This window comes from Anguilla anguilla, chromosome 4 (assembly GCF_013347855.1).
Source record: "Anguilla anguilla isolate fAngAng1 chromosome 4, fAngAng1.pri, whole genome shotgun sequence".
In the NCBI taxonomy this organism is placed as follows: domain Eukaryota; kingdom Metazoa; phylum Chordata; class Actinopteri; order Anguilliformes; family Anguillidae; genus Anguilla; species Anguilla anguilla.
In genome coordinates, this window is record NC_049204.1 from 12,120,805 (window position 1) to 12,134,156 (window position 13,352).

The 13,352-nt window shown below is 43.4% G+C and overlaps 1 protein-coding gene across 2 annotated transcripts; it reads right to left on the reverse strand.

The window, feature by feature from the left end:
• Window positions 1-47: 47 nt before the first annotated feature.
• Window positions 48-6,108, reverse strand: dtymk (deoxythymidylate kinase (thymidylate kinase)). Of its 2 annotated transcripts, none has more exons than XM_035415713.1 (5): window positions 5,839-6,108; window positions 4,900-5,008; window positions 4,290-4,380; window positions 2,840-3,037; window positions 48-458 (listed from the first exon to the last, which is right to left on the reverse strand). In XM_035415713.1, exons 1-5 carry the CDS (start codon window positions 6,023-6,025, stop codon window positions 348-350), a joined length of 696 nt encoding a protein of 231 aa, XP_035271604.1. In that variant the 5' UTR covers window positions 6,026-6,108; the 3' UTR covers window positions 48-347. The 2 variants fall into 2 exon arrangements, with proteins under 2 accessions (XP_035271604.1, XP_035271603.1); XM_035415712.1 differs by having other exon boundaries at window positions 5,776-6,103.
• Window positions 6,109-13,352: the final 7,244 nt, after the last annotated feature.

Consider the following 13,352-nt stretch of genomic DNA (forward strand, 5'->3'; position numbering starts at 1 on the left):
ATTTAAAATAACAGAACAAGGTAATAAAGACATTAATACTAAAAGACTCGAGCTTTGATACCCATCTTTAATAGATGGTCAATTTGATGGTCATCTGAGTGCAGTTTCCTACCCAGTTCACCTGCAGACTCCCGTGTCACTTTTGAATGGTCTCCATCCTCACTGTCCCCTCCTGATTTTGCATTTGCTTTTGACATGGAGTAGTTTGTAAGAAGGAGAACAGACGAGTCACAAGGTCTTTTAGTAACAAATAGTGCCTTGCTCTGGATTGCATCACCACTGGCTGAACTGGAACAATTAGCCACTTTTCAATGGATCGGCGACCAGTGCAGCTTCTCAAAGGTCTCTCACTTCCACAGCTTTCCGATTGGCTGGAATTCTGCCACAGTTATGGCGGTCTCACTGTGGCTCTTGATTTCAGCGTGCAAGTCTTCTATGCTTTTGGCGGCGTTGATCACCTGAGGGAGCACATTTCTGGATTACAAATCGCCTGCATTACATTACATTACATTACAGGCATTTGGCAGACGCTCTTATCCAGAGCGACGTACAACAAAGTGTATAACCATAACCAGGAACAAGTATGACGAAACCCCTAGAGAGAAGTACCGGTCCAAGTACAGGGAACAACCGCATAGTTCAACTTGGACCCTGATGGTTAAACTGATTAACACTAACAACGAGAACGGCAACAACGCAATCTATGGAAAAATAAAAATAAATAAAAATACAAGTAGTCGTTAAGACAGGCGCATCAACTAAGTCACCTATGAAACAGCTGCCTAGTTACAACCCTAAGTTTTAGTCATTTACAGGGGGGAAGGGAGGGATGGGGAGAGGTGCAGCCTGAAGAGGTGGGTCTTCAGTCGTCGTTTGAAATGGGTCACAGTCTCAGCTGTTCTGACCTCCACAGGGAGGTCATTCCACCATCGTGGGGCCAGAACAGACAGGAGACGTGTTCTGGAAGTGCAGGTGCGAAGAGGGGGAGGTGCTAGGCGTCCTGAGGTAGCAGAACGGAGGGATCTGGCTGGCATGTAGAGTTTGAATATCTTGTGAAGGTATGCTGGGGCTGATCCCTTGACTGCCTGGTATACTAGGACCAATGTTTTGAATTTGATGCGAGCTATAACAGGCAGCCAGTGGAGGGTAGTGAGCAGGGGAGTTACGTGGGAGTGTCTGGGGAGGTTGAAGACCAGACGAGCCGCAGCATTTGAATGAGCTGCAGGGGTCTGGTGGCAGATGCCGGTAGTCCAGCCAGAAGAGAGTTGCAGTAGTCCAGGCGGGATAGAACCACTGCTTGGACCAGGAGCTGGGTTGAGTAGGTGGTGAGAAAGGGGCGGATTCTGCGGATGTTGTATAGGAAAAATCTGCACGGGTTACTGCTGCAATGTTGTTGGAGAGGGACAGCCTGTTGTCCATCATCACTCCGAGATTCTTGGCGCAGGGTGATGATGTCACTACGGTGTCCCCTAAGGAAATGGAAAAGTCGAGGAGGGGAGAGGATAGAGCAGGAATAAAGGTTAGCTCCGTCTTTCCCGAGTTGAGCTTCAGGTGGTGATTGTCCATCCAGCTCTGTATGTCCCTCAGGCAAGCGGAGATGCGGGCAGGGACCTGTGTGTCCGATGGGGAGAAGGAGAGAAAGAGTTGCGTGTCGTCGGCATAGGAATGATAGGACAAGCCATGGGCAGATATTACAGGGCCAAGGGATCTGGTGTACATGGAGAAGAGAAGGGGACCAAGGACTGAGCCCTGGGGAACTCCGGTGGTGAGGGGACGGGGTGGTGATACCTTACCCGCCCAGGCAACCTGGAAGGAGCGGTCAGAGAGGTAGGACTCAATCCAGTCAAGGACTGTGCCGCGGATCCCTGTTGCTGCCAGGGAGGACAGGAGGGTAGAGTGGTCCACAGTGTCAAATGCAGCGGAGAGGTCTAGAAGAATCAGGACAGAGGAGAGGGAGGCTGCTCGTGCGGCATGGAGTGACTCACTGACCGAGAGGAGTGCAGTCTCAGTCGAGTGGCCAGGCCTGAAGCCAGACTGGTGGGGATCAAGCAGGTTGTTCTCAGAGAAGAAAGCAGAGAGCTGGTTAGATGCAGCACGTTCAAGTATTTTGGATAGGAAAGGGAGGAGAGATACCGGGCGGTAGTTCTGAATGACTGAGGGATCTAGTGTGGGTTTCTTCAGCAGCGGGGTGATGTGGGCCTTTTTGAAGGATGAGGGGAAACATCCAGAAGATAGGGATGAGTTCACGAGGGAGGCGACAAAAGGGAGGATGTCTGGTGTGATTGCTTGAAGGAGAGATGAGGGGATAGGGTCGAGGGCGCAGGTGGTAGGGCGGTGGGTGAGCAGAAGCTGGGAGACTTCAGTGTCTGAGAGGAGAGAAAATGTGGAGAAACAGGGGGCAGGACGGATTACGGCAGTTCTACGCACCTGGACGAATTATACACTTACTGCCTGCGATAAGAGACAGGCAGTATCCGACATAGATAAAGATATACTTTTATTGAACCCCGTGGGGTAATTTGTCCTCTGCATTTGACCCATCCTAGTTACTTAGGAGCAGTGGGCAGCCACAGTGCAGCGCCCGGGGACTAACTCCAGTTCTGAGGCCAGTGCCTTGGTCAAGGGCAACTGCAGGAGCGCACCTAACATGCATGTCTTTGAGTTATTGTGAGTAAGCCCAGCTTCACTGCAAAGCACGTCTCAGCAACTGATGTTTTACTGCACAAGCAATCTGGCACTGGTTTTCTCTGGTAAACTAACGCTCGGCTGCATTTGAGCCATTTGCACGCAGTACAGACCGGTGGACTCTCGCCGACCCAGCCCTTTCGTGGACTCTAACCTGCCAGTTCAGGGATTTGTCCTTCATCAGCTGCTCGAACCTCTGCAGCACGACCTTCTGGAAGTCGCTGCTCTCGTAGCGCTCGGACCCGTACTGGCCCCGCTGCGCAGCGTCCAAGGGGTGCAGCTGCAGGAAGAGCACCAGGTCTGGTTTGGGCAGTCCCACATCGGGCTTCATGCACCATTCCAGACTGAAGCCCTGCAAAACAAACACGCAGGCACATGTTAATTTCTGTGTCCCCTAACATCCTGGAAGATTCCTGCTGGAATGTCTGTACACACCAGTATCTCTCTCTCTCTCTTTTTTTTTTTTTTTGTTCAAAGAAGTTGCATAACGCAAGTCATAACCTTCAGCAAGGTTTATGACTCCAGCTATTCCATGATAACATAAAATTTGCGAGTTGTAAAGCTGCACTGAAAATTATCCTGCTTGGAGAATGAAATAATGTATGCTTAAATTTGCAATTGATTTGTGTTACCAAAGACATTTTTATTCTTTCAGAGACATCTTTCAGATATCGAGGGTGACATAGCTCAGGAGGTAAGACCGATTGTCTGGCAGTCGGAGGGTTGCCGGTTCAAACCCCGCACTGGGCGTGTCGAAGTGTCCTTGAGCAAGACACCTGACCCCTAACTGCTCTGGCGAATGAGAGGCATCAATTGTAAGGCGCTTTGGATAAAAGCGCTATATAAATGCAGTCCATTTACCATTTACCATATTGTTGAGGGAAACACCTCCGCTTCAGCTTCGGTCAAGCATGATGAATTCTATGTGTTAGATCAAAACAAACTTAACACAGAAACTGTGTTACTACTCAAATTTCTTAACCGGTTTATTTCCAGAGTCTGGAGATCTCCTAGAGAGTTGAACAGGGATATCTCGTCTCATCGGTGAGCTCATTATACCAAGATGGATCCATACCTTTTATAATGTCAAAACCTTATTTTTTGCTTTCGTCACCACCTTCCCTTCCACGTCCTCAAACTTTGGAACAGATAATTCAGCTACGTCTTTCCACTGTTCTGGTAACCACTGATAAGGTAAACCGTACCAGCCTGTGTACCGGCCTTGAAGGCAGGCACAGCTCCCGGCTCTCACGCAACACTGAGACCATTATATCTTGCACTTTTCAAAGGCCCTCTGCGCAGAGTGTAATGAATAAAACAGTATTATAAAACATATATCAATGATGATTATGGCAACATATATCAATAATGATTATGCATAAATGAGTATAAGATAATGATTGAAGCTGCATATTCCTCAACAATATGACCTAGTCCTGTCAAAGCTCTTAAGGCATTATGGTTACTTCCTACCGGTTCTATACTGGATTATGTAGCCTAATTTATCAACCGTTGAAGTGAATTTATGACTGGTCATCTTCAGAGCTTTAAATAATGGCTTTTAACCCCTCTCACTTTTCACCTGGGTGACAAAACAGACTCACCGGCTTGGCACTTGTGAAAGCCACCCCGGAGAAGGCATACCTATCCACCACCAGACTGATGCCCTGCTCCAGCTTCTTCCTCATTAGAGGTCTGAGGAGAGCAGAGAGAACAATCAGACATACAATAACACAGGGAAGGCTGTGTAATGAATTCATAATGAAAGGTGGTTTTTTATTGATCTCAAATTAGCGTTGTGTTGGCTTTTAAACTGACAGTTCCCTTACTTCCTGTTTGTCAGTTGACAGCACCGAGCATGCCAAGCTGTGGCAATGCTGGTAATCAAGACTACCTGATCTTGGGGTCAAATAGCACAAATGGCACATGTACCATTGCAGTCACACCTACCTATTAGGAGGGGATATTGCTACGTAATAGGCAATTTTAGGTCACCAAGCGACTTGTATTTTAAATGATACAGAAATATGGCTGCTGTATGCTTATACACATCCAACAAGAGTTTTTCCACAGCATCATGCATGGTGTGACCCTTAATCTAAAGGGACCAGCATCGCTAACAATTGTTGTAGAAGACCTGAATTTACTTTAGCTTATAAAAGAAGGAAAATGATGGTCATACACCTCAAGTAGGCAGAGTACTGTGGTTCTTACTCAAGTTCCCAACGATTGGCTGAAAAGAGTAAATGCACTACATGGTCTTCCAAGTTGCTCTTCTTCTCCAGGTAGGCGTTGATCAACTGACCGATCTGAGTAGTCCTGTCTGAAGAAACATTGGTGATGAATCTTAAACCGTCCATCACAACACATAATTAATCTACAGCTTGACAGCTACTTGTGTTCATGTGACATTAACTCCACTCATTGACCACTTAAATTAACGAATGAATGAATGAAAGAAAGGTATCAAGGGAAACATTTGCTCAATGACTAACAACTTCCGGAAGGCGCACTTCTTCAACTTCCGCACCCCTGAGACTCAGCTAATTTATCGATAAACCAAAAGCCGCGGCACACGGAATGTGTATGATACGCGCCATAGCATATTGCAAGTAAGTGACGTGCCAAACAACATGACCGCTACAACTTAAAGTATAGGTACTGTTTGTATAAAGCACAATACAATCGAAATGTAATTCTGAATGAAAGTGTGCATGTAAATAGCGTTAAACTAAGGTTAGGGTAGCTAGCTTGCTAGCTATATTTTCTTGCTCCGCTGGGGAAGTTATGTAATAATGTCGATTTTGGAGCCTGTAATTGGTCCTCGCATTATATAATCGCTACGTAGCTACACCGTATGCTTAGATTTGATAGCTAACTACCTTCTTTCCGTAAAATTTTAATCTAACAGAAGCAGGACGCAGTAATGTCACAGCATTCGTTTTGTTTTGCTGGCTAAACAGCCCGTAAGTGCTTATAAAAAAAATAAAAAAACAAACAAAAAAAAAACGATAAATTGCACATTATGATTTGACAGCTCGTTTAACTCCAATATGACACATTAAACCATAGAATAAAAAAAAAGTTTACCAGGAAATCTCATAATCTCGGCTGGTCGACCACTCTCTATCAGCGCATTGACCAGCTTCTTACATTGTGTGGTCTTTCCAGCCTTGTCGACTCCTTCCAGGACGATCAGAGCTCCTCTTCCGTGAGACATTTTAGAACGGGTCGAGGAGATTCCTGCTTGATGTACAGCTTGCTGCTTTATATGACTTGATGCAAAATACAAAGAGTGACCCCATCTTATTCCCGCGCGTTCTTTGAAACACATAGACATTGGCTACTCCCGTACATAGAGCGTACACGTTTTCGTAAGTAACGGGCACGGGTAAGTAACACCACGCCTCATAGAGCTTGTAAGTGAGAACGTCACCAAGTCACTCCCCTCGTTTTCCCGCAAATTTGTCTGCTGGGAGCCAGAAAAAGCGTTTCAAGGATCAATTAAAAATCATCCTGAAGAAGTGCAACATCAAACCACTAGCACTAGTCCCTGGCTGCTGGTTAATTAATTTGGAGCAACGTCATCAATATCGATGGACTGCCATAAGTAAGCCAGCTAGCTATATAGGTAGCCAAGTTTTACTCATGACACTTTGTACAGATGCGCCGTAGGTCTAGACGGTTTCGTGCTTGTGTGTGTGTGTGTCCAGTCAGCAGCGATTCAAGTGAGACTGGTGAAGTCGTACATTGTCATGATATTCTATTCTAAGTGGACTTCCCATAGTTTGCTGTTTTCAATAAATATAATAAATAAAGACATTTTTAAGTACTTGAACTGATGACGTGTCTTATTTGATGAACAAGAATGGGGCTCGATATACTAAAGACTCCAAAAGTAATTTGCAGTGTTTGAGCTAGATTGTGCCATTGGCCTACAGAAACCGCAAATCAGCATTTATATAAAATATTACCAAAATTGTTTCTATAAAAATGTTGGATCATTAGCTTCCCTGTGACCAGGTACTGACAGAAGACGCGACGAGAATGGTGACCCATTGTCTCCCAAAAAACTGATTATAAAAAAGCGTTAAGGTGGAACATTAACTGATTGATAAAAATGATTAATATTTACAAATATACATGTCCAGCAGCCAGTCTGGGCAGCATGTGCTGCTTGAAGAAGCCCTCCAGTGCTGCAATATTATCCTGCCAGGTGTCATCACGGGCTATTGAAAGAACTATGGCCTGCTTTGTGGTCCACACAACAAAGAAGCAGGTGGATCGGCCAGTTACGTGGAGTTGACCCTGCACTTGGTGCCAGTAGACATGGCTTGTCTTCAGTGAGTATGCCCCCCCCCCCTCTTGCTGAAGACAGAAATCTTTGTTGGCAACGGCCTCCTCGATGGTCATGTTGCGTTCCCGGTAAGGGCACTTGACTTCAAGGAGTTCTTCCCAACAAGACCATCAGGGGAAGCTCCCAGGATCCCTGATCTTGTGAGCCAAAGGACAGAGTCCTCCACTTTGAGCCCTGTTGCCTGTTCAAATGCTTTCACCCCCTCCTTTTCATTCGAGATGCCCCACTGAACAGCAAGGACTCCCGCGAGAGACTTCTCCAGGAGGATGCTGTCGACAAGCGCCGGGGACACATTCTTTGCCTTTATGACACTCCCAAATTTACTTGCCGTCAGTCTCCCTTTGCGGAAGTCGTGCCAGTGAGGGTTGTCCCGCTGGCCAATGGTGTACCTCTGCAAGTTGGTCACTTGCTCTTCAGTGAGGGTGAAAGCAGTATATATTGCCTCCTCCCCCAGATGGCCAAACTGCTGAAGAATCTGTGGCAGTGGCAATGGCAATGACACAGACTCTACACTCTGTTCTTGGGGCTGCTCTTCAGGTTCAGGTGACAGCAGCCAGCCAATCCCACTAAATCTTCCTGCCAACTGATCCCTCAGCCATGCCCGGTCCTCCTCAGTCACCTCCCTGCCGACAGCCTTGTATTCTCTAGGAGGATACAGGTCTTTTATAGACATTACTTCCTTCGTAGCAGAAGTTTTCCGCCATCGGCACTCCACGTCAGTAGGCCCAATGTTGTGCATTGCAAAAATTGCCAGTGCTGCAGCATGACTGCACTTAAAGGACCCACGTGGGCATTCACATAGTGAAGAGGTGATTTTCTCACCATCCAAAGAGACCTGGCAATGAAAAATTGGTCTCATTGACACATTTTTTACTATTTATTAGATTTTCTTTTATATTTCATCATATGCCATATTGGGGGTTATTCTTGAAACTTTACCACCTTGGTATATTTACCACCTCTTTTTTCAGATGAATGAAACAGGTAAATTCTAAATCAGCTCGTGTGCATGGTTTGGGTGCAACAAATAACTGTAAATAAGTTTTTTCATATTACTTAAAACATTCTGCAACACATGTTTTATAATAGTGTTGTGTGTAGTGTGATAACATTTTCAATTATTGGGGAAATATAACTCAAGAGGATGTTGGCATGGTTTGTACAATCTGCTAAATTGTAATGAACACCAAAAGCCTCTATGGCTCAGGTGAGAGAATGCAAGGGTGCAACTCGGAATGTATTGATGCACATCACAAACAGACAGGTATTGAACAAATTCATGAAAATAACAGATTTGTTACTATTAAGTGATATTGTTTATTTCACATCATAATTGTAAGGTCGTGATGACAACAGGACTTCCTTTCAGGGATCTACATAGTACAACCTAACCTAACTAACTTCAGACGTCATTTCAAATGGAATATAACGTCATATATATATATATAATCTATGTTGTAACGATATAGGGTTGAACAAGAACTTTTACAAAGTTCAAAGCACTAACGTTAATGCATAGCTTCCTAAATTACGATATCTAACGTGGCCATACGTTTCTGGCGGATGAGCACTAACTTAATTGAATATTGTTTGGAAATATATTTTTATTTTGGGGATCACAACAAGAATATAGCTAGCCAGCATGGTTTCGATAAATTACCGACAATATGTTTACACTGTACTGCCTGGGTTTTCAACACACTTGTCCCTGGTTACGGTTATACACTTTCTTGTACGTCGCTCTGGATAAGAGGGTCTGCCTACCTCAACTGCACCTGTCTTGTCTAAGTATGTGCAACTGCACTGTCATTCTGATTTTCAAAATGTGTGTATTCCTTTACAAGTGCTGTGAGAAGACTGCAAGTCTATGTTACACCGAAGCCTTGCGAAGTTTCGTTATATCGTGTAGGCTTACTGTGCAGAATATGGTTTGTAATGACAAATAAACCTGGCTTTGACAGCTAGCTAGCTAGCTACCTGCTGATCCAGCCCTTCCTAACGTTCACGTTAGCTAACTTACTATACTCACCGAAACTTTATAAACGACATCTTTCATGCTGGCCCTGACAGACCCGCTAATCTGCCCCTGGCTGTACATGACCTGCTCTACATGGTTGGACTTGAAATGATTTTCTCCCTTCTTAACACAATTGTCCTGGCCATTGAAAAAATGCATTAAGCTAAGCAGTGACACCGCCATTGTCGTAGGTATAAGCCAGAGACTGTACAAAAATATAAGATAGCTAGCCACCGGTGTTGGGTGAAGTTGTCCCTAGCTGCTGGTCCAGAGTCAGTTATTTTCTTCCCCTACTAATGGTTAAAGTTAGGACCTGGGAAGGGAAATCTGATCCCAGACCAGCAGTTAGGGGCAACTTCACTCTGGAGCCTAGGCACCGCACTTGGCGGGTAGACTTACAAGCTCACGTGGTTGTGACGTATAGACGTGCGACTTTGATTTTAGTGTAGTTCAGGACCACCAACACATCGTAAATCGACATAAATCCGTTATTTTTCGGTCCAGAGATTGAAATAAATATAACCAAGCACATGGTACGGTAGAGAATGACGGTCCCAAAAAAACGTGAGAAATATTTTATTTTTAATCGCTATAGATATTTTACAATCAATGATTTTTAAAAAGTCAATAGGATTTTAACATTGTGCTGTGACGTCACGAACCAGACGCCCCCTGGAGGCAATTTGACTTACAAGCTCAATGGGAAAATGAATGGGGCAATTTTCAATAAGCGATATTTTTAATTACAAGTCGGGAACCAGTTAGCTATTGGTATGCGGTACTCATGACATATATGACTCATGAAATATAATATCAGCAGCACGATTGACCCATGAGAAGTACAAGGTACAACGTTGTGAACGTTCAGTACGCTTAGGAACTACACATACCGGTACTGTACTCACGACGCACGCTTATATCGTCACGGCTCAGCTGGAACACGCTTGCGTCCTTCTACTTCTAGTGTCATTCTGATATCGTATTTAAATTTGAAATAACTGGAAATAACAGATTTGTTACTATTAAGTTATACTGTTTATTTCACATCATAATTGTACGGTCGTGATGACAACAGGATTTCCTTTCAGGGATCTATAAAGTACAACCATAGACCGTATAAAAGAGTACAACCTAACCTAACTAACTTAAGACGTAATTTAAAATGGAATATAACGTCATATATATTTCTATCACAACACAACAATATAGCTAGCCAGCATGGTTTTCGATAAATTACCGACAATATATTTACTACTTACTATGTTTTAATAAAACTATTTATTAGAAATTGTCTATCTCTTGCCTACTGCACCTGTCTTGTCTAAGTGCACTGTGATTCTGATTTTCAGAATGTGTGTATTCCTTTGTAAGTGTTGTGAGCAGACTGAAAGTCTATGTTACACCGAAGCCTTGCGAAACGAAGTATCATTACATCGTGTACTGTATAGCATATGGTTTGTAATGACAAATAAACCTGACTTTGACAGCTAGCTAGCTACCTGCTGATCCAGCCCTTCCTAACGTTAACGTTAGCTAACCGAAACTTTATAAACGATATCTTTCATGCTGGCGCTGAAAGACCCGCTAATCTACCCTGGCTGTATATTACCTGCTCTACATGGTTGGATTTGGAATGATTTTCTCCCTTCTTAACATTATTGTCCTGACCATTGAAAAAATGCACTAAGCTAACCAGTGACACCGCATTTGTCGTGGGTATAGCTAGCTAGCCATCGGTGTTGGGTGCAGTTGGCCCTATCTGCTGGTCCAGAGTCAGTTATTTTCTTCTCCTACTAATGGTTAAAGTTAGGACCTGGGAAGGGAAATCTGATCTCAGACCAGCAGTTAGGGGCAGCCAAGGCATCGCACTTGGCGGGTGGACTTACAAGCACACGTGGTTGTGACGTATAGACGTGCGACTGATTGATTTAGTGTAGTTCAGGACCACCAGCACATCGTAAATCGACATAAATCCGTTTTTTTACCCTCCAGAGATTGAAATAAATATAACCAAGCACATGGTACGGTAGAGAATGACGGTCCCAAAAAAACGTGAGAAATCTTTTATTTTTAATCGCTATAGATATTTTACAATCAATGATTTTTTAAAAGTCAATAGGATTTTAACATTGGGCTGTGACGTCACGAACCAGACGCCCCCTGGAGGCAATTTGACTTACAAACTGAATTTTCCCCCAAACTACTTTAGCGCAAACCACACCCCGTAGTAGCAACGAAAGGTTCAGAACGGTTCAGAATCGATTCCATTGGTCAACACGATGAGGGCGCAGACCACGCCCCGCATAACGTTGATACACGCAAAACCTCCATACTAACCTTAGTGCATGAAATCATTTTTCATTTTTACATTTACATTTAAATAAGGTCTTGTATTTACATTTAAGTGATAAAAAAAAATAAGAAAAGACCTTACCACTGACAGTACAAAAATGGTATTGCGGTGTTTTTGCCCCCTTAGAAATATAGGGCCATTTTATGACTTTCCCTTTCCCCCCCTAAATTTCCTATGCTCTGCTATGTTATTAACTGCTTTAATATACATGGATTAAATCTATATGCACATTTTGAAGGATCCATGCCATGTCATTTGCAGCAATAGCCCACTCTTCTTGGCAGAACTGCTTTAATTGAAATTTCTAAGTTTTCAAGCAAGAATTGCTCACTTCAGGTTCTTCCACAGCATCTCTTTTCAAGTTCAAGTCAGGTCTTTGACTAGGCCACTCCAAAATTTAGATTTTGTTTCTTTTGAGCCATTCAGAACTGGACTTCTTTTTTTTTTTTTTGGATCATTATCTTGCTGAATAACCCAATTACGCTTCAGCTCACAGACAGATGCCTGGACATTCTCCTTAAGAGTTTTCTGGTACACAACAGAATTAATGGCTCCTTCAATACTGGCAAGTTGTCCTGGTCCCAAGGCAGCAAAGCATCCCCACACCATCACGCTACCATGACCATGTTTGAGTTTTGGCATGATGTTCTTACTGTGAAATTCTGTAATTGCTTTACACCAGACATATAGAACTGTGCCATCCAAAAGGTTCCAGTTTTGACTCATCTATTCATTGAGCATTATCCCAAAAGGCTTGGGGATCACCCAGGTACATTTCTTGGAGAAATTGTGGTAGGCTGACCACTAGGGAAGATTGACCACTGTTCCAAGTGTTCTTCATTTTAAGATAATGGTTCTCACTGTGGTTCAGTGAAGTCTTATAGCCTTGGAAATGGCTTTGTAACCATTTCCAGACTGATATACACTATATGACCCAGAGTATCTGGACGTGCCTTAGTCTGTCACTGTTTTTCATGGTTTGGGCTTGGCCCCTTAGTTCCAGTGAAGGCTAATCTTAATGCTACAGCATACAATCACATTCTAGTCAATTCAGAGCTTCCCCAACAGTTTGGGAAAGGCCCTTTCCTGTTTCAGCATGACAATGCCCCTGGGCGATAGCAAGGTCCATATAGAAATGGTTTTGTGGAGAACGGAGTGGAAGAACTTGACTGATTTGCACAGTGCACATAGCCCTGACCTCAACCCCATCCAACATCTTTGGGATCAATTGGAAAACTGTAAGCTAGGTCTAGTCACCCAATCAGTGCCCAATCTCACTAATGCTCTTCTGGCTCAGTGGAAGCAAATCCCTGCAGCAATGCTCCAACATCTAGTTTAAAGCCTTCCCAGAAAAGTAGAGGTTGATATAGCAGCAAAGGGTAGACTAACACTATATTAATGCCCATCATTTTGGATGAGATTTTGGATGCCAGGTGTCCACATACATTTGGCCATGTAGTTTATTTCAATAATTTTTTTCTAATTTCTTCTGGAATTTCCTTTGATCTTGGCATATAGTGTGTTTGTGGAAATATTACATTGACTACTTCACTCTGATGGTAAGGATCAAAATGAGTGAGGTTTAGATTCATCGGGGCTGGCTGCAATGAATCCTGAGTTCAATTAGCTGAATCTTATGAAGAATTAGGTTAACTGGTTGATTGCGTTAGAAAGGAAGCAATTACTTTTTCACATGGGTAATATGGGTTTTTTTCACTAAATAAATTATCATTTAAAAAGTGTTTTGTGTTTACTTAGTTTCCCTTTGTCTAATGTTACATTTTGTCTAAAGATCTGAAATCATTCAGTGTGACAAATATGCAATAATAGAGGAAATCATATGCTGTACATGCTGACTACCTGCACATGTCTAACATCAGAAACTAAACAAGCACTTATGATTTGTGTAGCAAAACACGCAATTAGAAATAACATGTAGA